General features: G+C 41.8%; 1 protein-coding gene across 5 annotated transcripts in view; it reads right to left on the bottom strand.

Annotated features, from left to right (window-relative positions):
* The window catches only part of LOC121709816 (protein unc-79 homolog), a 311,977-nt gene that overhangs the window by 35,898 nt on the left and 249,534 nt on the right, over positions 1-26,545 (bottom strand). For all 5 annotated transcript variants that reach the window (XM_042093431.1, XM_042093433.1, XM_042093432.1 and 2 more), the window contains exons 37-42: positions 26,331-26,369; positions 26,104-26,216; positions 25,939-26,024; positions 2,644-2,817; positions 2,489-2,557; positions 1,409-1,519 (exon numbers count right to left, since the gene is read on the bottom strand). In XM_042093431.1, the coding sequence (XP_041949365.1) occupies positions 1,409-1,519; positions 2,489-2,557; positions 2,644-2,817; positions 25,939-26,024; positions 26,104-26,216; positions 26,331-26,369 (592 nt within the window). The remainder of the gene's footprint in view (positions 1-1,408; positions 1,520-2,488; positions 2,558-2,643; positions 2,818-25,938; positions 26,025-26,103; positions 26,217-26,330; positions 26,370-26,545) is intronic.

The raw sequence follows: 26,545 nt of genomic DNA, 5'->3' as shown, positions 1-26,545 counted from the left end.
AACGAGTGGCAGGTTCCAGCTGGCTTGTCATTGTTGATGATGATTGATATTTTCTTTTAAATATAAGAAACGTATAAAAGGAAATCATGAAGGCAACAAATACGAGATTAGGGGAAATTGCGGATTTATCCGGTTCTCACTACTGTTATAAACTATAAGATCCAGGTCACTATGACATAGGCTGCACTCACTGTGATTTGGAAAGTGGACAAGAATATGAAGAGTTGTCTTTGCCTTTGTTTAATGGAAATGGTGAGTCTTGAAGTAGGCCTATTCAATAATTTGTTTACATGAAGCACATTGATATGCCGATTGAAACGCATTCCACTCAGCTAGCTAGGTGGCTACTGGCTACCAGGCTCATAATTCACATTTAATTGCAAACAGAAAATGTCAAGCAAGCATCATGTCATACATGCATCTATTTCCAAAGGAATGAAAGCTGTTTGTGCCAACTTAATATAATGCTTATCATTGTTAATATTGTGCTATTCATGTGGTACAAACAATGTTTGAGTTTGTGGACTAGCCATAGGAATGGAGCTGGTAAAAAAGATCATTATGAGAATGTGTGGACAGTGGCACACAATGGGCTTAAAGTGACAGTGCACCATTTACAAATGAGATAAACAGCATCACATGTGTAGTATTTCTTAAGAAATGAATACTTTAAAACAAAATTACTGTGTCATTATTATCTTTTAAATAATATAAAAGTGTTGACCTTGGCTTCCCTTATGAGTCGCCACTGGCAGACAGCCTAATAAATTGTTTGCAGGCAAATCTGTGGCCTAGCGCAGTGAAATGCCATCAGTCAAATTATTACTCATCCTTACAGTGGGCTCCGAAATTTGGAAAAACAATATTTTTATTTGTCATGTAGCTATCCGTTTTGTACAGATTACTCAGGTATGCACATGTGTATATTGTATGCGCATGCATATATCGTAAAAGATTTCAAGACAGAAACATTGAACATATTTTAATCTGTATTTATAAAAAAAAAATCTGTGGATTAGATGGAAGTGTTAAAATTATGATCGATAGTCTAATAATGCCATTATTAAGTGAAGAGTACCTGATGACTTGTTCAGGACTTGAAAAAGATTGGGACTTGGACTTGGACTCGACTTGGCTTTGATGAGACTTGGACTTGGACTCGACTTGCCCTTCTCTGTATTTACTTGGGACTTGACTTGGACTTGAGTGCTAAGATTTGGGACTTACTTGTGACTTGCCAAACAGTGACTTGGTCCCACCTCTGGAAAATAGGGTGCGTCTTTGACTTAATGCATCCGTCTCTGGTGTCCAGTCCGCAAGTGTCTCATGCACTATCGTTACACTATCAAATCTATAAGTAACCGTGACCGTCTTCCACTTCTACACTGCCCTCTATAACAGTACTTACCTTGTTGAAAGTTTTGTAGCAAAGTCCACAGAGTTCCACCAAGTAGGAGAGGCTAAATACACTATATTGGATGACAAAACTAAGCAGCTTAGAAAATGGTTCCAGGAGACTCTATAAAGGGGAAAATCCAAAGTTTGGGATTAAAGTCTTTCCATCAACAGTGTTTTATGCAGTATAACAGCAAGAGAAATACAAACATTTCAACCTCATTGTGCCCTCCTGGTCCTTCTAGATCTTAGTGCTGCTTTTGACACCATTGACCACAAGATCCTTTTAAAACGCCTGGAAGTTGAAGTTGGTCTGCAAAGCACTGTGTTAAACTGGTTCAGATCTTATCTAACTGATAGATCTTTTTCAGTGCATATAGGTAATGCTTTATCATCATCTGCTCCCATTAAGTGTGGTGTCCCCCAGGGTTCTATTTTAGGGCCTCTATTATTTTCTTTATACATGCTTCCCCTGGGCTCCATTTGTAATTAATACAATATTCAATACCACTTATACGCAGATGATACCCAATTCTATGTGTTTTGGATCCTATCCTCGGCCTTAACAATCCGTTCTTCAGCATCATCCAGCCTGGTGTTTGTTGTTGTTATTTCTACTTTAATGTCTTCCAACTGAGTTTTGTTATCTCGTTGGAAATCTCTCATTTTTCGGGTTTCGGGGGTTTTAAAGAATTTCGCTAATCGGGAGATGTTGGTCTATGCTGCCATCTTGTCAGTGACCTGAACGGAAGTCTCCCCAATTTCACAATTTCAAGTCATGATACACATGTACAACGCTTGAGACTGATTTGATTACATATGTGTAAGTCAAGTGCTGTTGGATGCCCAACTGAGACCCTATGCATACCTACATTGTGTCTTTTTATTCAGTAACTTGGGAAATCTGTATAGTATAAACTATCTACAACAATGTACCAGGGCTATGTTGTCTTTTATATTATAAAGCCATAGATAGATGCTACAGTCAAGTTCAAACAATATAAGAAAATACATGGTGAAATTCAATGCAACTACACACAAGAGCCTTCAGCTGATAAAAAACTATAAAATTAGTTCAGCATTCCATACTCACCCTGGTAACACTGGTAGCTGGAATCTTCAGCAAGCAAACCATGACCCTGATGGCTGAATCTAGTGGACACTATAGTATGAAGTTGAAAACAGAATTAATCAAGATGTTGATGCATACAACAGTTATGTATGAGTCAATAACACTACTCTGAATACCTTGAGAGGGAGTACTGCGGGCAGTTTGGTCAAGAATGCCTGGAAATGGCTGCAGATGGAAGTCCAGAGGTTGCTGGGAACATCCATTGGCAGTGCCTCCATATAGGCCGCTATATTTTCCAAACAATGAAGCATAGCACTGCCTGCTGGGAGGGTCTTCTTGTTATTGAGACCCTGGACAGTGGAGTAAGATTTTATTTTAGTTACCTTTCATTGTAGGTATTTGCAGTGTCAGGTCATAGCTCTGGGCATAGTTTGTTATAGTTTTAATATTAACTCTTTATGTCTTTATGTCTGACTGTTTCATTGCGCACAGGCTGCCCATGGTGTAGTAATTTTTCAAGGGGTTGGTATTTTTTTATCTAATAGTGTAAAGACTAAGTATTGACCTTGTGATATACTGCCAGTGTTTTGTGCATGTTAGGACCCTGGCAACTGGAGTTTGGAACATATTATAGCCTGTAAATGGCTTTGCTAGGCAGACCAGAGAGGGCAATAGTCTAAATCAGAGCTAGTGAGCGGAGCTGAGTGGTGGGAATGTCCTGCTCCTCGCTCAGGTGGCTGTTCATTCGGCCGCTCCTCCTCTCAATTTCGCGCCAGGCCATTTCGCTCAGTTTCGCTCCCACACTCGTCGGGTGTGTTTGGGGCGTAACATCATTTAAACCAATGAGAATGACATCTGTCATTCCCTTTAACGGCGCAAAGCGTGATGTCAAAGAATACATCGATATTTTGACAGTCAATGGCGCATTTATAGGAGGCTGCTTGCGAGACCGTATGGAATAGTCATTCCACTAAACCATGCTTTACTAAAACCTATAGCCTTCACGCATTTGCACTCGTCTATTATTTGAACTCATTGGCAAACTGAAACTAACTTCACCATGGTGTCAGTCAACGACAAGACAGTTATACGCAGTAAATTAATTTCACTATTGACTGACAATGGGTTACCATCGAAAACATAGGCTGGAAAAAGCAACACTTACCCTAATATTTTTGCGAATGACTGAATAAAACAATGTTTAAAACAACGTTTATCCTGCAGAGCAGTTGCTTATATCTTGTGATAGTGTGTCTTAAGCTGTGCTCTCGCCTAATCACTTTTAACAGTCATTATCAATTTGCAAATGCATTGTGAGATGCATTTCGTAATATCTTTATTGGGGGCCAAGCAGCGAAGCTGCGAAGAAACCCATTGTGTTTGTTAGTTTTCTTATTATTATTATGACCGCCGCGCAGCGAAGGATTTCAAAACACGGCAAAATGCCACAGCTTTGTGAACAGGTCTGTGAGTAAGGAGTCCTCTTGACTTCTTTTAAGCTGTCAGAGGTGGGAAGGTGTGATTTGTTGGGGGCAGGGCCGATTAACTGGGCACAAATGTCTGATGGCCCCCCTTCCCCCCAGCCAACGTGAATCGGGTGGTTAGTTAATAGGCCTATCGTGAAGATTTTTCCTGCCATCTAAGGCACGAGCGCATCTGTGAGGCCAAGCCTCACTAAGTAGCTTGTTTGTTTACAACTAACATTCCATTTAATTAAACTGCTTTATAGGCTATGCCGAAATAGTTTTCAACATTTTGAATATTAGTGTCGGGTGAATTGAAATGTTCTCAAAGTAGCCTTATGGCTGAAAGCTGCTTGTGATCCCCCCCGTCAAGCAATATAACCATACAAACGCGCTTCCTGCACTCATTGTTTCAAAAGGAGTAATTTTGGCTTTGTCAGAACTGAAGAGCTGTGGACGGTACGGCACGGTATGCCCAATGAAAATAAATTAACGCAACGCAACACAACACAGACCCCGCTTCTCTCGCGTCAATCACTGACAGTAACCTAGAATAAATGCATGGGGAAAAACACTTCCCCATGACAAAGACATCGTAAAACACTGAAAGTTAATATTTTGTCACTAGCAACATACATCTGTCCTTTGTTAAATGTATTATGTTCCAAGTATACTATGCGTAATTCTGCTTCATAAAGTTGAACAAATACATTTGCTTATTTCACAGAAAAATATAAATAGCCAGTTAGGGTCTACAGTGCAGAGTTGGTAAGTTATGGTAGGCCAACTTGCAGTGAACATACAAACAGGGGAAATTCTTTCTCTTGTAGCTGAGTAGCCTCAGGTGCGCACGTAGACATAAGGCCGAACATGCAAGCGCCAATGAATCGTGCTCTCACGACAATCACTCTAAGTTCGCCTTCAAGCAAGGAAAACGATGATTTGAAGACGTCTGTTTCGTTGGAAGGGCAAGGGGTAGCAACAGGGCAACACAGAGACAGGCCCGATGGCAGGGCTGTTATGAGAGTATTAAAATATGGGATATTCTACGGGAAAACATTAAAACGGCAAGACAGCGGGTTAAAGTTAAAATACGTGATAAACACGGAAAAAGTTGGCATGCATTGTTTCGGTCCCCTTGCACAGGGATTATTTGTCATATTATTAATCACATATGATTATTTGTGAAATTGTGCAAACAGGCGCAACACATTTGAAAAGGAAGGACTGGTAGCATGCAAGCTCACGGGAAAGATTGATTTAAGAACGTTATCACAGTGTGTGGCTGTGGCGCGGGCGGAAGACAGCGACAATTGGCAGGGGAGGGTCATGTCTTTTTTAACAATTCTGTCGGAGGGTCATTGAACAATTTCTAGCAGGCAAGAGAGGGTCATGCAACTTGCAACTGAAGCACTCAAAATTCCTCCGGTGGCCCCTTCAATAAATAACGAACAGTCCCTAGATTGCTGCTGGGCTATATGTCTTGGTTCATGTCTGTCATTGCCGTCAAACGCATAGCCTATCTAGTGGTTGCATCCATTACAAACAAACATGCAATGTGAACGTCTGGGATTGGGGAGAGCACTTAATGCTCTACTGAATAAGCACGAAGTCAAACCTTTAAATGAAAAACACTCTTTAATAATCAAAAAAAATAAATAAATAAACCGCTAATGAAGTAAACTTGTGACCATCAAAAATCGTTTATCGCTTGTAACTCCGTGATAACAGGACGTAACATGAAGGCATTTGGCTGAGCAACGGAGGTTAATATGCTCTATATTTTGTCCAAATGATGTCTGTCTATCATCGTTGCACTCGGAGAAAACCAGAATGTTTAATTTGTCCTGCGTTTTAATTTGCCCTGCATTTTGCTACGGCTGCAAACGGGATTCACTCGCAGTTAACCAAATATTTCTTTATTAGGGCAGGGCAGGCATATTTCTGGCTATTAAATTATTTCTAAACCAGTCTGCTAAAGTCTGTAGTGAAGTCTGTGTAGGGTTTTCCAGGCTCCATTTCTTTTTACGAGACACCCTGCTCACTTGAGCCATCTACCGGTTGTTTGGGTTGTTGCAGCGTCTCACTGGAAAAATACAAATTAAAGTCGCGTGATACCACGTGATCCCACGCGCGGACCGCGAGTGAAGCTGGCCAAGTCGAAGCACTGCCCACTGTAAACTGTCAAATTAGAATGTCTGCGCGTGACGTACCGGGGTTCTATCACACCACCACCCAGCGGTCTGGAATGCATATCCAATCGAATATCATACTCTTGCGTCTTCATATAAACAAAGATTTCCCCCTGAGAATGCTTGTCTCAACGCAAATAAAAAAATGAAGACGAGACGCCACTTCTGCGTCTTTTCTTTTTATTGTCACCGTATAAACGTAGCCTTAGTACATATGATCTTCAGACCAAGCCGCACAAAAGTTATCCTTTTCGTCTTTGGAACTAAAACCGTTCTCCCGTAACAGCCAATCGAAATTTGTGACAAAGCCGCCAAACAGGAAGTGAGCTCATATCTCCGCAACCATTTCATGTATCATAACCAAACTTAGTACATGGACTCATGACCCCATCAGGAGGATGTTCAAAAACGTTGGTGACCTTTCACCTCTAGGGGGCGCTGCAATTAGGAAAAATGTGTTTTGGCCTGTAGCTGCTGTTGTGTTTGGAATTAAAATGTACTAGTGGGGTCTGTTAATACTGTTGGAGGTCCATAGGCTGACCCAAGCCAAATTGTGATGTCAAGTCAAGTCAAGTCAAGTAACATAGTGCAACCCAAAGCGCTCCACAAACAAGACACATAACAACAAGACAAACGATGCCGGATGGAGCGGCGTAGTCGCCAGCGTACCCATGACATCAAGACATGACAAATACATTTAAAAAATAACAAATACAAAAAATGCCGGACGGAGCAGCGTAGTCGCCAGCATATCCGTGACACCAATACATACAATACAGACAACAAAACAAATAAACAAATAAAAAAAGAAAATATATTTAAAAAGGGGGAAGAGTGATGTTAAAATTAGTCCAATTTCCAAACCAGCTGAAAATGTCCAAGGGCAATGATGATCCGTGAAAACTGCGCACAGAGCTGTGTCTTCACAACCGATGCAATGCCAACAAAGTTCTTTAGCAACTGACCAACCCGGTGAATTCACTAGCAGTCTGGAGATAACGTTAACGTTAGAAGCTAGGCCTTGTAGACCGCAGTCTGGAGATGACTGGAAGCACAGTCCAAAGTACTGGGCGATCGCGTAGATCCGCAATTCGGTGGACTTAACAGCGACCGTTTGTTGCTCCGTGAGATTGTAGCTCTTCACCGTTAACGTTAGTCTGCAGTTGGCAAGGCAGCTCGCAGGTCAGCAACAGCTCGGCGGCCACGGCAGATCTTTCGCCGAGTAGCTAGCCTAGGTCCAGCTGTCCCGAGAGATCCCCTCGACCAGACAGTGAAGTGCACTGTTCACGGATGGATGGAAGGATGTCAGAGTCTGCAGTTGGCATGGCAGCTCGCAGGTCAGCAACAGCTCGGCGGCCACGGCAGATCTTTCGCAGAGTAGCCTAGTTTCAGCTGTCCCGAGAGATCCACTCGACCAGACAGTGAAGTGCTGCACCGCTCACGGATAGATAGAAGGATGTCCGATGCCAAGCTAGGGCAAAAGCTAGCCATAGCAAGCTCCCAATGGACAAATGTCAACGACATCAGCTGACTTAGAAGCAGTAAAAAGGACTAAGAATAACACGAAAACTATCAAAATTAGCGTAAATAAATAGGGAAAACATTTAACTAGACAAACCAATACAAAAAATAAACATGACATTACATAAAATTACGAACATTACATAAAAACAAACAAAAACATGATGCCAGATGGAGCGGCGTGTCTCGCCAGCATCCCCGTAACCTAGCAAGATGTCATCGTAATTGATTCGGCCGCCATATCGAATTTAATCAAAAACACCTAAAAGTTTTCACAGGTCACAAAGTTTGTCCGATTTTCACGAAACTTGGTGCAGATGATCTACAGACCAAGCCTCAAAAAAGTTATCCCTTTTTGTCTTCAAATCTAAAACCGTTCGCCCGTAACAGCCAATTAAAATAAGCTGCCAAACAGGAAGTGAAGTGATATCTCAGCAAGGTTTTCTTGTGTCAAGACTAAACTTACTACATGTGCACAGGACCCAATTAGGAGGAGGCTCAAGAAATTTGGTACATTTTGACCACAGTGTGGCGCTATAATCACAGGAAGTAGGCTCATATCTCAGCAATGCTTACACATATTGAAACCAAACTTGGTACATGGACTTGAGACCCCATTCTGAAGATGCACAATACATTTGGAGTCTTTTGACCACTAGGGGGGCGCTATAATCACAGGAAGTAGATTCATATCCCAGCAATGCTTTCACATATAAAACCAAACTTGGTATATGGACTTAGGACCCCAACCTGAGGACACACAATACATTTGGTGACCTCTGTCCACTAGGGGGGCGCTAGAGATACAGGAAATTAGATTTAGATATCGAAACCAAACTTGGTATATGGACTCGGGACCCGATCCTGAGGACGCACAATACATTTGGTGTAATTTGACCACTAGGGGTGCTATAATTAGGAAGACTTTTTCGTATCGACACCAAACTTGGTATGTTGATTCGTGAACACATCCTAAGGACCCACAATTAATTTGGTGTGCTTTGACCACAAGGGGTGCTATAATTATCAACACTTTCACCGATTTAAACCAAACTTTGTATGTGGACTTAGGAGTACATCTTGAGGACACACAATAAATTCAGTGACCTTCGAATCCAGTCCAGTCCAATCCAATTAAATCCAATCAAGTCCAATCCAATCAAGTCCAATCCAATCTAACACAACACAGTCAAGTCCAGTCCAATCCAATCCCAACTCCTGCTTAACTGCTTGGCCCCCTCATTGCTGCTTGCAGCTATATTTCTAATTATGTTTCCCATTGTAGCCTAATCGTGTAATTTCTAAAGTTTTGCATAGATGTGCGCTGGTGCGCATTCATGGAGAATAGAAGGATGGTGTGTTGTGCACGCGCCAATATGACTGTTGACAATGTGCTCTTAAAATAACATATAAACAACTCACCATAGACTTCTGACCAGGTTTCTCTTGGTCAGTGGCATAATGCGTTTTAGGTGGTGTACAATAGCGATTTTTAGACAATGTGCCAGGCCACTCCCTAGGTTCTTAATTGCCACACTCCTGGGCGCATTGTTTAAAAAATAAACCTGCAAAATAAAAAAATAAACTTTGCGCCGGGTGAAAAACGAGTTTTACACCATGCGCCAGGGTGCAAGATAGGGCCCTAGGTGTGTTTGGTGTACATAGAAGAATGGCTATACTGAAAAGAACCCCACACCTAATGAGAATTATGGTGGAGGGACTGTGCTATTGTGGAGCTGTTTTTATTCCCAAAGGTCTTGGGAACCTAATTAAGGTGCATGGTATCATGAACACCAAGAAAAGCCTGAACATTTTCAAAGGAAATCTGTCAATCTCTGCCAAGACACTAAAAGATGGTCATGATTGGATCATTCATCAGGTCAATGAACCAAAGCAAATGTCCAGATTCAAAACTGTCACGAATCGAGGACCTTCCAGATCCTGAGCCGGGTTTTCCTGGATCTACCTGGCTGGCTGCACTTTTAAGGTGCTCCATTCCCAGGTGGTCAACTCCATGCCATGTTTTGGTGCTGACCTACTGCATCTGCAGTCTCCCTGCTTTGCTGCTCAGCACACCTGTGTCTGATTACTTAAGCAGGCACAGTACTTAGGCTGGGTTCTTGGAATCCTTCAGTGCGGAGTTATCTTGCCGTCATCCTGTTGCTACTGCTGTTCTGCTACTCTTTGCCTGTGGAATTACTTTTTGATAGGGATGGGCAGAACGAGGCTTTGTGAAACAACGAAACGTTCGAAGCAATTGCGCCGGAATTGTGTCGAGGCTTCGAAACAATCCGACACACGTAACTCCATGGTGACATCTAGTGGCCAGTTTTGCTAACATCTCATTTTGACCGTGAAACACAACTGCTTCAGACGAAGAATATAAATAGCCAACATGGAACGCACAATTACGTCCACAGCCACGTGGTTCAGTGGTTAACACACTTGCATTCGGCCGGAGCGGCCGGTGTTCGACTCCCTGCTGGTGCTTAGAAAGTTCAGACTAGTATATGCCTTCATTAACTAGAACATTTTTATATCTGCCAGTTACAAATGTTTTGTTATTTCAGTTTCATAGTACATTATCCTTTGGAATATGCTGGAGAGGAAAATGCTACAATGGTTTTAAAATGTAGGCTATGCTTATGGCCCAGGGTTTTTTTGGGGAACATGTTGTAGGGAAATAAAGGATACATGAATGAAGCAGGTTAGACTAATCAGGTTCAACATGGGAAAAATAAACAACACATTTTTTGTATGTCAACATATATTTTTATTTAGGAATAACTTTGTTCTGCCGTCTTGGCATTTAATCTGTTTCTTGTTTTTGAATAAACCTCCCCAGCCTTGGAAAAAATTCTTTCACAAGGCACACTTGTTGCTGGCATGCACAAATATTTTTTTGTCATCACACTTAGGTTTGGATAAACCACTCTCCTCTCCTGCCAGTATTTCAAAGGGTCACTAGACTATATCTATCTAAACTATCACTCACTGTCGGTCTCTAGCCTGTCAATTAATCTAGATCACTAACCTATCAATTACAAGAATGCACATCAGTCGCTATATGTCGCTATATCTCTCAAAATCTCTCTCCTCACAAAAAAACCCACAAAGATAGGATGTGTTTGAAAGACTTTTAAGCATTCTGGGACTTTATAATTTAGATCAAACAGGTGTTTACTCGGGTAATTGGCTCGCGCGGTAAGTGTACCACCTGACCAAACCAAATTGAAACACCACAAAGCCTCACTTAGCCATGGTCACATGACATGGGCGTTTTGAACCACACTTTGAAACACTTTTCGAAACACTTGCGTTTCGGAAGCTCGACACTGTTTCGAAACGTCAGCTTCGAGCGTCACATCCCTACTTTTTGACCTTGTTGGACTGAACTGTTACTGACTTTGTACTGTTCTCTGACCACGATTTTGGATTACTGTTTTTGGATTGTTTGCCTTGGACCTTGTGTGTCGTCTTCACTCATTGACTTTCATTTTTTTGCTCTGCCATTGCCTGCTGTTTTTCTTGAAGCGGTTCTTGTTTCTACTGTTCATTAAATTTTAATATTCATTTGGATAACTCGTCTTCAATTGACTTCCTGTCCTTACTCTCCTCATTTAATATCACACATGTCCACAGTACTCCTACTCACAAGGCTGGTAAAGATCTTGATTTAATTCTGGTACGTAACTGTAATACAGACAACGTTTTGGTTAATCCATTACATGTATCGGATCATCACTTTATCAGATTCTCTGTGCGTCTCCTGGATAATCCAGCAGCTCCTCCTCCGATAATTTCGTTCCGGCGTAATCTCAGAAGCCTCTCAAGCGACCATTTTGCAACATTAGTAACATCTGCTTTACCTACTCCTAGCTCATTCTTGGCACTTGAGGTTAATGACGCTACAGAGACTCTCTGCTCTACACTGGCATCTTGTCTGAATGCAGCATGCCCTCTTTCCTCAAGACCTACTCGTTCTAAACCTCGCCATCCATGGCTGACGAACAGTAGAGTCTCAGTACGAAAGGAACTTAGAGCTGCTGAGAGGAAATGGCATAAATCCAGAGATGGAAATGATCTTAGTAACTACCAGTCTTTGCGGTCATCCTTTTCATCCACTGTTACACTTGCAAAAAAGGCATTCTATCAAAGCAAGATTGAGAGCGCCACTGACAGTAGAAAACTTTTTTCTACTTTCAAATGTCTTCTCAATCCTCCACCACCACCATCAACTACTTCACTGTCAGCAAATGACTTTGCAACATTTTTCACTGAAAAAGTTGCTAAAATAAGTGCTCAGTTTGATGCTCCTATAAGGAGGGCTTTGCCTTGTGTTAGTATGACCGCATCATTTGACTCTTTCTCTCCTCTTGATGAGGAAGCAGTCTCTCAATTGCTTCAGCGATGTCGTCCAACAACATGCCCATTAGATCCTGTCCCGTCCACTCTTCTACAGTCTATCTCACCCGCTGTTCTACCAGCAGTCACACATGTATTTAATGCTTCACTCAGTTCTGGAATAGTTCCTTATTCTTTTAAACAGGCTAGGGTTACACCTCTGCTAAAGAAAAGTACACTTAATCCAACTGAGGTGAAGAACTACAGACCTGTCTCCCTTCTTCCTTTCTTGTCAAAGGTTTTGGAGAAAGTGGTATTCAAGCAAGTTTGTGACTTTCTTCATCAGAATAATCTACTAGACCCTATGCAGTCTGGTTTCAAGAGTGGTCATTCTACTGAAACTGCTCTTCTGTCTGTGACTGAAGCATTGAGAGTAGCTAAGTCCTCTGCTCAGTCATCAGTATTAATTCTACTTGATTTATCTGCAGCCTTTGATACTGTTAACCATGACATTCTCCTATCTATACTATCTGAACTGGGAATTTCTGGAAAAGCTCTTGACTGGTTTGAATCTTACCTTAAAGGGCGTTCTTTCAACGTGTCTTGGCAGGGACAGGTATCTAAGTCTCATGACCTCACCACAGGTGTGCCTCAGGGATCAGTATTAGGACCCTTGCTTTTCTCTATTTACACCACTTCCTTAGGTGATACCATTCGCTCCCATGGATTTGACTATCACTGTTATGCAGACGACACTCAACTTTACCTGTCTTTCCCACCTGATGACTCTAGTGTTTCCCACCAGATTTCTGCATGCCTTAAGGATATTTCAGCCTGGATGAAAGATCGGCACCTTCAGCTTAATCTCTCAAAAACAGAGTTTTTGGTGTTTCCAGCTAAAACAGCTATTCCCAAACAGATTAACATCCAGCTTGACTCAAATTCACTGACCCCAACTAGATCGGCACGAAACTTGGGCGTTGTAATTGATGACCGACTTAACTTCTCTGGGCATATAGCTTCTATTGCAAAATCATGTCGGTTTATGCTTTACAACATTAGGAAGATCAGACCTTATCTGACACAAGATTCCACACAACTTCTTGTTCAGACAATGGTCATCTCTAAGCTGGACTATTGTAATTCACTATTAGCTGGCTTACCCGCTTGTGTAACAAGATTATTACAGCTGATTCAAAATGCTGGAGCACGCCTGGTCTTCAATCAGCCAAAGAGGACACATGTAACTCCTCTCCTAGTTACACTCCATTGGCTCCCTATAGTAGCCAGAATTAAATTTAAATCTCTCACTTTGGCCTATAGGACACTAACTAGATCTGCTCCTAGTTATTTTAATTCAATAATGAAGCCTTACATCCCCAACCGCCCACTGCGGTCTTCTGGTGAGCGTATGTTGTGTTGACCAGTCATGAAAACTGGGTCTAATTCCAGACTCTTTTCTTCAGTGGTTCCATGTTGGTGGAATGAACTGCCCAGTGCTCTCCGTTCCTGTGGTAGTTTTGGGTCGTTTAAGAGGGGTCTAAAGACATTCCTATTCAACATGTACTTAGTTGTTTAAGCGCTTATGTGTTATGGTTTATATAATGTTGTTTTATTTTAATTGGGCTGTTAATTAATTTGACATTATTGTTTATTATTGATATTCTCCTTAATGTAGTCTTAGTATGTCATTGTTTTTATATTATTGATTGAATTGACATTATTGTTTTATTATTGCCTTTCCCCTTTTTTTACATTGCTTTTTATTAGGCTATTGCTTGAATTGATATTATTGTGTACTACAACTATTCTCCTTACTATATTTGACCTACATTTTAATCTGTTCCCTGTTCAATTTTAAATATTATTATGTTGTTTTGTATTTATGTGTCGCTTTGGACAAAGGCGTCTGCTAAATCCATAACCATAACCATAACCATAAATCATCAGTGTAACCCGTTACCATTTTTGCCTGTGTCCTACTTCTGGGTCCAAACAGTGCCTCTGCCCTATTGGCCGTAACAAAAACAAATATGGTTTGCTGAACACCAAATCAAGCTTTGGCCATTGCCATCTCAGTCCCCTGATCTAAACTCCATAGAAAAACAATGGGGTAAGTAGTGCTGGGAAGGTAACCGCATTACTGCAATACCGCGGTCACGTGACCCCTACCGCGGGTCTAAGCTCGTCACCGTCATCACCGCAAAAAAACGTAGAAGAATCTCGGAGATAATCACGTTATGCAGTCAGCTTAGATGTCTGCAGGTGGCTAGCCTACATGAAGTCGAATCCCCCTATAATTGAAAAACACGACATTTATAAATCGAAATAGGCTCACATGTGTGCACGTAGTAGGCTTATGTAATATCATGATGTGTAATGTGATGAACCATCTTTTGACATTGATACTCAGAGAACCACAGTTACGTTAAGTAGGCTAACCCTCCGTTTTGAAAACAAAACTTCAAAACTTATCAAAAGATGAAGCAAACCCGACCTTTCGCGTTTGTGTTGAAGAGTGCAATGTTCCAACATTCCATTTGTTTACTATGCGAGAGTAGGGGAGAACTGGCACAATCGTAACACTTTTTTTATTCTCTCCTTTCAAACTCGATTTACATAAAGCTGTTAAACATGAAAGCTGTGAAATTTGGCCAGAAAGGAGTCATACATGTTTATACATGCGACATGTAGGTCTAGGCTAGCCTAGGACCTACCTTTGTTACAACCTGACGCAGCCATTAAAACGTGTGGTAGCCTACCGTTGTAACATTAGCATAAGCGTCATGAATGTAACAGTTCTAAAATCGTGATAGCCTTGTTGATAAACTGCTGATTTCTTCTTTCGTCTGAAGCATTTGGTCCAGTGGTGTTTAAAGTTGTTGCGGCTGTCTAAAGTTTAATTGGCTGTGATGGCTGATGGTGGCATAATCCATAATCCATTTTTTCTTTTTTTTGGGGGGGGGGGGGGGGGGGGACCGCGAAACCGTGGTAATTTCTTGCTTACCGACCGAGGTAAGAAAACATCCATACCGTCACAGCCCTAGGGGTGAGTCAAACACTACACATATTTACATAAATAAGATTGGCATATTAATAACAACAAAAATACTAATAATAATACTATACTATAAACGAACACCACCATTCTGGCAACCCGTCCAACTGAAAACTTGAGCCTTGGATAGACTAGCCAAAAAACAGGATGTAAAAACTTTGTCTGTCTGCAAAAACAGAATGTAAGAGTTAAGCAAAAGTCAAGTTTTATCTTCACCTCTAGGTGACAGGAGCCCCAGATGCAAGCAGCTCTCAAAAAGGAAATGCATCCAGTCAAAGGGAGCATGAAAAGATAGAGCCCTTTCGGAGGGTAGAGACGCATACGCAGACGCTAGACTTTAGCACAGGCTTTAGTTTTTGCTTGCTTTGAGACAGATAGAAATCCCTCTTATGGACACTCTCCTTCTTATAGCAAGAAGACATTAGTTTATAACATATATAAATCCTTCTTATGGGCACTCTCCTTTTAGCAAGAAGGTATTATTAACAAAAAAAGACTCTACACAGTTATTTACTTTCACTATTGACTGACAAGGGGTGACCATTGAAAACAGAGGAGTTGTTTGGGACTGGTTGCTAAGGGCTAGTTACATCTCGAGACATGCGTCTTCAGCTGTGCTTTATACAGTGGGTCCCTGTTAAGTTTGGACGGGTTCCTTCATGAATCACGCACCCCATTTTCTCAGCAGAAATGGCACAAACTGCAGTTGACACAAACAACCACAAGGTGTCACTTGGGTGCCACTACTATTTTTGATGCGACTGACTTACTGCTTCCATGACGCAGCGGGGGCACGGGAACTTAAATTGATCACGGTAGTTTAAGCTTACACTTGACAAAACATTCTAATATGAAAATGTAGATGCAATTGTTGTAAAATGGTGCAGCTCCTTTAAGAAAGCACCTTGTGCAGTGATGGAGAGAGAGAAAGCGAGAGGGGATAGGCCTATGTGTGTTAGAACTTAGCGTGTGGAAAAAGTAGGCCTACGTGCTGTTAAGACTGGAGCGAGTCATATTCAAAATAATGCAAAAAAAAAGCAATTATCCTCATTCATTGCAACCAAAGCATGCCTGCTTGCCGACGTTCAAACGAAAAATATATCAAAGCACCTTTTGCGTTTGAATGTAGCACGAAAAAATGTTTTAAACAGCTGGACAAATGATTTAGCTAATTGATTATATAACCTGTACACCAGCAATTGTTGAACATTTACCTGTACAAGTACATTGACAGTAGCCCAGCCTAACAGCATGTTGTAGGCCTACTGTAGAAATTTCACTTAAATTGCAACCGCAACATGCCTGCTTGCCAACGTTCAAACGACAACGAAAAAGATAATAAAACAACAAGAGGGTTGAGTCTGAATGACACTGAGTTTTTAGACACTGAGTTTTTGTAGTTAAGAAATATTTTCGTATAAAAAAATGGTCATTCTTCAATCTCCTTCACTGACGCCTATGGAAAAGGCTTAACGTCCCAAAACAACGATCAATGATCATCAAATTTCTCTCTCACATTGCTCCTCATAACCATCTATAAAAAAGTGTTTTTTCTTTTCTTTTTGAGCACATCCGAATCCCAGGACATAACGCACTGGACCTTATAATAGGCTCGAGATATAATTCCAAAGGGGGCAGATAGGGGCCACTGCACTTAAAACTTAAAAAGATGAAGCTTTCCGAACTTTGAAATTGCGATCAGTGACTGGCATTGGGTGAACGAAGCTTTTCGAAGTTGAACAGGCTATTAAAAACTATTTGCGCACCTCCATGTCACAGGAGAGACTGGGCTCTCCCTTCTATGAAAAAGACGTTAGGCTACCTGCAAACTGGCCTATGATTTCATTGCTGAGTTTGCGGCAAAGCAAGAAAATGTTTTTTTTTCCTGAGTCAGGATATGGCGAGTCAGTGTAATTTATTATGACCGCCGCACAGCGAAGCGGCGGTCATATAGGTTTAGTCAGATTTGTTTTTTTTTTTTTGTTTTTTTTTCTTTTTCGCATGCCCAAATTTCCGTCAATGAGTCCCGGGACACTGAAAGACCGGGGTACACGAAACTTGGTGGGCATGTAACCCCACATGGATAGCATGGAACCATCGTTTTTCGTTTTGATCTGTAGCCCCCCCGCTGGACTGGACCCCCCGAAAGGAGGGTAGGGCAGACAGTTTTCTGTGAATATCTCGAAAACCGTAGGGTTTAGGAGGACCATTTTTTTGTATGTTGATCTCAAGGGGCCATGTCAACCCATTCCATAACCACTCAGTTCATGCGTCACCTAGTTAAACACAAAAAAGTAAAAATGAGGTGTTGTAATTGAAGGTATCTGTGACCTAACATAGTCAAAACTGCACGAAATTGGAAGTGTAGGATCATTATGACACCCTCTGTATGCACACCAAGTTTGGTGGAATTCCGTTCATGGGGGGCCACACAATAAATTAATTTATGTTACTATACACCAACTGGCCTGTAGGTGGCCGGAGACAGTTTTCTGTGAATATCTCGAGAACCGTAGGGCCTAGGAGGTCCACCTTTTTTATGTATGTTGGTCTTAAGGGGGCATGTCAACCCATCCCATTACCACTTATTTCATGTATAGCGCCACCTAGTTAAAAATTAAAAAGCAAAAAATTAGGTGTTTTCATCACAATATCTCTGGCTGACAAGGTCAAAACTGCACGAAATTAAAAGTGTAGGATCATTATGACACCCTCCGAATGCATGCCAAGTTTTGTGTACTTTCGTTCATGGGGGGCCTTACAATAAAATAATTTATGTGTACATTTAGTGACGTACACCAACAAGGATTCCCGGGACACTGAAAGACCGGGGTACACAAAACTTGGTGGGCATGTACCCCCACATGGATAGCATGGAACCGTCATTCTTCGTTTTGATCTGTAGCCCTCCCCCGCTGGACTGGATCCCCGAAAGGAGGGTAGGGCAGACACAGTTCTCTGTGAATATCTTAAGAACTGTAGGGCCTAGGATGACCAATTTTTTCCGTATGTTTGCCTCCAGGGGTCATGTTAACCCATTTCATGTGCACACATGTGCATAAACAGATACACACGCACACACATACATTTACAGTAATCATACGTATGACACATACTCACACAGTAGACATATGTACGCATGCATGCACATGCACAAACACACATACGCAGGCAAACACACAAGCACGCACATACACACACACACACCCACACACATAAACACAAATTTGTACACGCACACATGCACACAATTCAAGAATTTTTCCCGTCATCTACTCCCTGAATTTTTGGTCATTGATACCCGGGACACCGAACCACCGGGGTACATGAAATTTGGTGGGTATGTAGCCCCACTAGACTTTTACGGAAAAATTTCATTTCGTCCCCGGCGGAAATATTCATCATCATCATCATGGCTGCATTTTCAGTATTAGCGAGAAGTAGTCGTTTGTCCACTAGATGGCGCATCGTTGCAGTGAGACATAATTTTGTTGGAAGTTAAAAGTGGGTTGGAAAAAACAATGGACGCTTCCTACAAGGACTGTAATTTACCGCAGCGAACATCTAATAAGGATAGGACGATGTTCACATGAAGTGTAATTCCCATTTCTTCTTGAAGCCGAAATAAATCTGAGGATGTTTATCGGACATGCTTGGTTTTTACTGCAGGTACGTTAATCTTGTAATATCAATAAGGACCTAGGTAATGTTACTGTTAGCGTTGGTTGAGTGATGGAGGCATTTGATTGATTGCATTTGTAGAAAACTATAAATGCGGTTATACCAAGCAAATGTATAGCAGCACTGTTTGTATCTTTCGACTGTCATTTATTGCACGTGCTACAAAATCATTCTGTGCAATGGAAGATTTACCAACGTTACACTACACCGGTCTGATACAGTTTTGCCTATACATGCGTGAGACTGAGACGCCTGTTTATTTTGTTTTAAGTGCGTGCAGGGTGGGTGTGAGAGGGGAATCGATGTGCTTTGATTACAGCTTGGTAGTTGTAGTCTGTGAAATTAAAAAGCACGTGTGTGTGAAGTATCCAAACAATGACACCTTCATTTCATTATGGCTGCTTTAGCAAAACACCTTAAGCTACTGTGCAGTGGGTCCCATTTAGAAGTGGCTACTTCATTCGCGCTTTCCTTGACTCATGGAGCTGCGTGAATGTTATTACAACTTTTCGCCACGATATGACAGTTTAAGTCCGCTTGATACTGTAAGGCGTAAGCCATTGGTTTCCAAAGGAGATTTTATTTGTGTCGCCAGCATAGCCTATTGACAATTTATGTTGTAAATAGGCCTACCTTATAATCCTACCTGTAGCTTAGGGAAGCTAACAGCTTTCTATTAGGATCTAGTTTGTTAGTTACCGTTTTGTCATAACTCCCTGATGCATTTTTGCATTTAGAATAGCCAGAGCGTGTATATCTCAATCGGAAAATTAAACAATATCGGGTGCCTATGGACTAGGCTGGGTGAACCCAGCCTGATCTGCCCGCTATTTATTTTTTGATTTCTTAAAAGATTGAGCTTGGTCTGATGAAAGCCAGACTAGCCAAGGACCTCAGTTAAACAATGCAAGGGAACATGAATCAGCCTATATTTGCACGAACAATAACGGACAAAAGCTCTTCAACTTTGGCCCGTTAAAATGTGTATGAACAGTCTAGCGACGCATTTCATCAAGGCCCATTTGGACATGTCAGTTATTTGCACCACTGGTTAGATGTAAAACAGCGTTTCGTTTCAGACTAGGCTACTGTTACTTAATTTGTGCATTAACAATAACGTTTCAGACTACTGTTACTTAATTTGTGCATTGACAATAAAGTATTACATGAACTAAAGATGACTAAAATCTTATGTAGAAGAAGAAACATTCACAAAAAATCCATCCATCCAAAAATGACTTTTGTTTTTGATAGCTGTTGAAAACGGCATGGAACTGACAGAGATGTTTTTGTTTATAAATACATAAAAAAAATTTAAAAAAATAACATTATGCTGATACCTTTTGCTTTTCCCAAATACAATGTAGCCTACAGGTGTAAGTGACCTTTCATCAATCCAGTTGCAATGGATGAACTGTGATGAACTGCCCTACTTGTGATTGTTTAGAGATTTTAAAGGTTTTATAACAATGCTACATCTTCTTTGGCTATTCTACAATCTATTCACCTTTTCAGCACCAGTAGGCTACTTTCTGTGCAGCCGCACACACACACTCAGGCATGCCAAACATACACAAACGTTTCAAGAGTGGGGGATGGAGTAAAATATGAACAATGAGACAAATTGAAGTGTGATTTATTTTCGCGGAACGGATGTACAGGACTGAGCGGCGGTCATATTTTGTACCGCTATGCGGTACATCTAGTTTGTCCAATGTTAGCCTATAGATACAGACCAGTACATCTTATCAATAGTTTGAATGTCGTGTGTGTTTCTGCTCATTGACAAATACCGTTCAGCACAATGATTCATGCCCAATTAATTCCCCCTGTTAAAGTGTTCGCCTTTGTTACACTATTTGGTTTCGTGATGTAGCCTATGATAAACACCATATGGCCAAATATGTGACTCAGCTAATGTTATAGGCTATACAATTGAATTTCCCCTCTTAAAGAGGCAAGCTGGTGTAGCTTATTAGACTAGGCTACTATTAAAATACACCGACGGTAGCCTTGGCTATGTGTAAAGTAAGCTATCGCATGATTTCATGCACGTAAGTGAAAAGGGCCTTGCATCTGTCAAGTTCGCACAGGGCCTCGCATCCCCTTGCGACGGCCCTGCAGCTCCTCCTAAGACAGCGAGGAAAAAGTTAAAATACGCAATAAACCCAGGAAAAGTTGACAGGTTTGTTTCGGTTCCGGTGATTATTTGTGAAATTGTGCAAACGACAGCCTTTTCAAGGCATTTCAAGGAAGGAGTCGTAGCAAGCAAGCTCCCAAATTGACCCAGTAGCCTAAGGCATCAATAAATTGTTGGGACTGGGGAGGGTCATGCGTTTTTTCTCAATCACTTTGGAGGGTCATAGAAAAAATTCTTACTGGCGATGGAGGGTCACATCTTTTTTGACTAACGCTCCCAAAACTCCTCAGGTAGCCCCTTAATTAAATAAATAACGAACAGTCCCTAATTGATTAATAGCCTAGGCCTACACCAGCAATTGTTGAACATTGACCTGTACAGGACATTGACAGTAGCCCAGCCTAACAAGCAAATGTTGCAAAATACATCAAAAGACGCAATTAATCAGAAATAAATAATGTAATCTGCATCGCTTTATTTAACAAACTGCAAGCAACAAGAGCATTGAGTTCGCTGTAAGGCCAAACCCAAGAGCAAAGTCTATCTGTTAAGGCAGTCGATAGGCTATATAACGAGCTGTGTGCCTGGAAAGACGATAGATGACGGCTCTGGTCATCCCATACCCTCCCCCCACTTCCTGTAGCCTACCATTATGAAGGCCTGTAGCCTAAAACGACTCGTTGCCGTTTTGTGACATTAAGCTTTTTCACGTTAAGTCCCCCTCCCCCATCCCCTTCTTTCACAAGCAGTGGGGGAGCGCGGGGCACAAAGTAACACTTTTTGGTAGACAAAGGAGGGTTCTCCGCGCTTCTGTCGTTTGGCCACAATCCGTTGCAACCAGGCCAGGACAGATATTTTAGAGAGGAGAGACGCCGGTGCAGCTCAGATGTCTTCTTAATTTTCTTTATTCTTCAGTAAAAGGTGCAGAACATTATTAAACTTTGACTAACATTTCGATGTGTCGATGTTTTTGACTAACGAACATCAAAACGTTAGTCAAAGTTTAATAATGTTCTGCACCTTTTACTAAAGAATAAAGAAAATTAAGAAGACATCTGAGCTGCACCGGCGTCTCTCCTTCTCTCTAACACTTTTTGGCTTTGGCTAAATATTTCTAAAATCATTTGAGTTTCACTAGTCACATGTTTTAACAAGCAACACTTGTTATTGAACTAATAACAGACGTGTGTCGAAAATTGACTTTATTTTCCATACGGAGAAATAACATATGCAGAGTCTAACCAAGGTCAATCTTGCCAAAAAAGCCCTCAAACCTGAAAACACATGAGGCAAAAGTGCAAAACATCACAAAACTAACTAAACTAACACACGCATATTTTTGTATTGCAATCATTGTAGCCTACAGTTGTAACAGCGCGTAACAGTCGTTTTACTCCCCGGATGCGCTCATTATAAAGAACGTTTATGGTGCCCAAAAACAGCTATCAATTAATCACCAAACGTCTTATAAACAAGTATTGCCAGGAGCAACACCTTGCAAAAAATCATAACAACAGGCCTAGGCCATTATATGGCTCTGCTCCTGCCTAGATTCGAACTCAGAACTACCTGAAAGTTGCAAACCTGTTCTGGAAATACGTGCATTAACCCACTCGACCGTCAGACAGCGCTATCTGCTTCGAGTAGGCCTACACTGGTTGCTGTGGCACAGTCTTGAGTGACCGAATTAGTTTTTCTTTGTCATATGAATGCTGTCATTTTGTTAACATTACTGTTAAGGAGATGCTGTAGGCAAAGTCTATATTTCAACCTCGTTAGTGTAGTAAAAAAAATCAGAACTATTCACAAGGTTTCTGGGCAGCATATTTATGTTCTGTTAGCAAGCGAACTTCTCATGACTACCGACAAAGTAGCCTACTGCCAGCTGACGAAGCTCTCATTTTAAAACATTACTGAGAGACAGACACTGTACAATCAAGAAATCTTGCAACTGAATCCAAAACTATGTTTAACATTATGTACAAGGCTTAGGCTGCAGTGGACTAGCATGTTGCAGGGGCTGCTAAAAACACAGAGAAACGCACTGAAAACTCGGCCAATCACAGCCCTTGCTGTCGAATGCGCCGTCTGGTTCGACCGTAGAACTCCACAGCGGACTATGCTGCCCCCAAGCGGCTGCAGTTGTACTTACATTTCACCATTCACCATGATCGTGAATGAAGTGTCAATTTTTAACTGGGACCCACTGTATGTGCCTTTCGTTATATTCTTGGTCAGTGGCGTAAATTATTTTAGAGGGTGTAAGATAGCGAATGCTGGATCATGTGCCAGACCACACCCGATGTCATTAATTGCCACACCCCTGAACGCAAGGTTTAATGAAAGTGGAGGGCGTGACAAAAAATCTTCACTTTATTGAGTGTAAGCCTTGCGTTGCACTTTCCGCCAACTGTAAGATAGGGCCCAAAGACTGAGGCCGCAGTCTTGAGATGTTTTTGAGGTGGTAGAAGGCACATTTGGTAATGTTTTTGATATGTGACTGGAATGAGAGGGTGGAGTAAGAGAGGGATGAAGCAGAGCAAGAGGTGCAAACATTCGACAACTTCCGCATTCGGATGCTGGTGAGCCTTTTTGATCGAGGTAGAGATGTTGAGGGTCCTCAGAGATGTGGAAACTTGAAGCTGGTGACACGCTCCACCTCAGTTCCGTTGATGAGAATGGGTGTGTGTGTGTGCCAGCTTTGGACTTACTGAAGTCCACAATGCACTCTTTGGTCTTCTTGTTGTTGATAGCCAGGTTGTTATCAGTGCACCACAATGTTAGGTGCTGGACATCCTCCCTGTAGGCCGTCTCATCGTTGTTGCTGATGAGACCAATAACCGTAGTGTCATCTGCAAACTTGACAATGATGTTAGAGCCATGTATAGGTGTGCAGTCGTAGGTGAAGAGGGAGTAGAGGAGAGGGCTCAGCACACATCCCTGTGGAACGGCGGTGTTCAGGGGGATGGTTAAGGAGTTGTGGCTATCTAACCTAACAGACTGAGGTCTGTTGGTTAGGAAGTCCAGAATCCAGTTACAAAGGGAGGTATTGATGCCCAGTTCTCTGAGTTTGGTGATCAGTTTGGAGGGGGATGATTGTGTTGAATGCTAAGCTGAAGTCAATGAACAGCATTCTTACATAGGTGTTGCTATTGTCAAGGTGGGACAGGGCAGAGTGAAGTGCCATAGAGATGGCATCCTCTGTACTCCTGTTCTGACGGTAGGCGAATTGGAAGGGGTCCAGTGAGGGTGGTAAACAGGTCTTGAGGTGGGCAAGGACCAGCCTCTCAAAGCACTTCATGTTGATGGGGGTGAGTGCGACTGGACGGAAGTCATTAAGGCTTCTGTTTTGACAACGACACGATGGAGGTGGTTTTAAAGCACGCGGGGACAGCTGCCTGGGCTAGTGACAGATTGAATATGTCAGTCTAAACCTCAGTCAGCTGCACTGCACAGGCCCCGAGTACGTGTCCGGGGATACCATCAGGACCAGCAGCCTTACGTACATTAGTCGTGCTCAGTGCCGCACACACATTGGTGGTAGAGAGTGTGAGGGGCTGGTGATCTGCAGGGACCACAGCCTTGATGGCCACCTCCTTGTTGTCCCTATCAAAGCAGCCATAGAAGTGGTTCAGCTCAGGCAGGGAGGGGTGGAGTTAGTAGTTTTGTAATCTGTGATGCTCTGGATGCCTTGCCACATGCATCGGGGGTCAGAGTTGTTCTTGAAACGATCCTCAATTTTTAGCTTGTGGTTGTGCTTGGCCTTTTTGATGCCCCTTTTCAGATTATCCCTGGATGACCTATATGCTTGAGCATCACCAGATCTGAATGTGTTGTCTCGTGCCTTCAGCAGAAGTCTGACCTCACTGTTCATCCATGGCTTCTGATTAGGGAAAGTCGTAATCATTTTGTGGCTGGTAACACTGTTGATGTTGGAGTTGATACAGTCCAAAACGGAGGAGGCATATTCAATGTCCATCAAATGACCATTAAGCACATTTTAAATGGAGATGTAGCCTGGGAATACCCATACGGACCTTTTTACAACTACTGGAGATCCATCTGGCCAAGAGGCCATTGAAGCCCATTTCCAATGTCCCTAAAACACGGGCACGCAAATGCAATTACTAATTCGGCATGGACATGGCCATAGCTACATGCCAACCACGCTTAAATGATTGTAGACAGTAATACTGTAAACACAATTATGTGTAGCTGCTCTTATTGCTCGCAAAGACAAAAGGGGCTATCGTAAAACCACTAATTAGCAACCCTTTCGTTTGAGAATTCTAAAACAACAATGTTTTTTAATACTTCAGAATAACATTTGATAAATGAACCTTACATTTTTCAGTAGCCATAGGTGTGTAGATTTTAACAAAATCTAGTTTGGTTCTTACCAGGGCTTTTACTGCCTGAAATATCCGATTTTGTTTGCCACGCTCGGAGTTTAGTGCTGGGCTGGTGGGTGCTTATTTCCAACCTTTCTCACAGCACATCAACGGTTAGACTGAGAATTCTCGTCGCAAATCAAAATTCCACTGGAGCTCCATGCGGATTTGTACACGCAGCCTTACAACACTGTTTACAGCTCTTCGAGTCACGGTAAAATGTAATTTTTGGTTATTAGCTAATTTAGATACACTTATGGTGTGGGTGCTTGCTTTAGGAATCCGCCGCCTTGGTTTGTATAGAAATGAATATTATGACACATACACGCAAGAAGTTGGAAATAAGGGACGTAATAGGTGACGTGTGGCCAGTCCAAAATCACTATCATAACGGTGTAATAAGTTTGCCAGACGCCAGGCGCATTGTTCAAAAGGGTATTATGTTTTTTTAATCAATCATGTGTGAGTTTTGGTTGCTTTATTGGCCTAACATCCATTTAACCAATAAGAGTGACACCTGTCATTTCCTTTAAGAGCAAGGAGAACAGTGAAGTATTTTGACAGTCAGCCCTTTGTGACGTAAGGTGACGCTCCCACTTATGCAGACCGGAACTTTTCCCCTTTTGCTCTCATAGAAACAATTACATGGTCAGTAATCACAGGTCTTTGGTGGAGTCTTACCTCTAAAAGCTGATTTAGAGCAGCGACAGAACTCAATTCACTGAAGTCAATTAGGGAAGTGGCTACAGTTCGTAGGAAACTTCCATCTGATGAAGAAATGTTAGAATGTGTGAGTGTGTGCAAATGTACAATTATTATATGTGTAGTATTTGTGCTTCAATTTACCTTTAATATTACTCTGGAACAGCTGTGGCAGAATGCCATTGGGAGCAAGCTGGTGCAACACACAACGCAAGAACTGTTTGGCAACTCCAGCAGCATTACCTGGGATTAGCATGCTATAAAGAAAAATACAGATAAAATCAAATCCACATCAAACACATGTTCACACAGAAAAAAACATATGTATTGCCTTTATATTACTCAACAGAAAATGAAAATATACAACATACCTCTCTGCCTGCCCAGAATAATTAGCACTGGAAGCCAACCTAAGTGTGTGAAATATTAAGATTTTACTTGGATTGTTTGCCCACAAAGATTTTCACATATCATATATTTAAAGTTTATCAAGATTCTTTTTCAGTCAAGCTTACTTAACATTGGGACCAATGGGACTCATTCAATCTCCAATCACCTATCTTAGGGAAAAACCCCATCGTACACT

This window comes from Alosa sapidissima, chromosome 5 (assembly GCF_018492685.1).
Source record: "Alosa sapidissima isolate fAloSap1 chromosome 5, fAloSap1.pri, whole genome shotgun sequence".
Classification (NCBI taxonomy): Eukaryota; Metazoa; Chordata; class Actinopteri; order Clupeiformes; family Clupeidae; genus Alosa; species Alosa sapidissima.
Note: the sequence above shows the minus strand (reverse complement) of the source record. Positions and strands in the feature narration are given on the sequence as shown.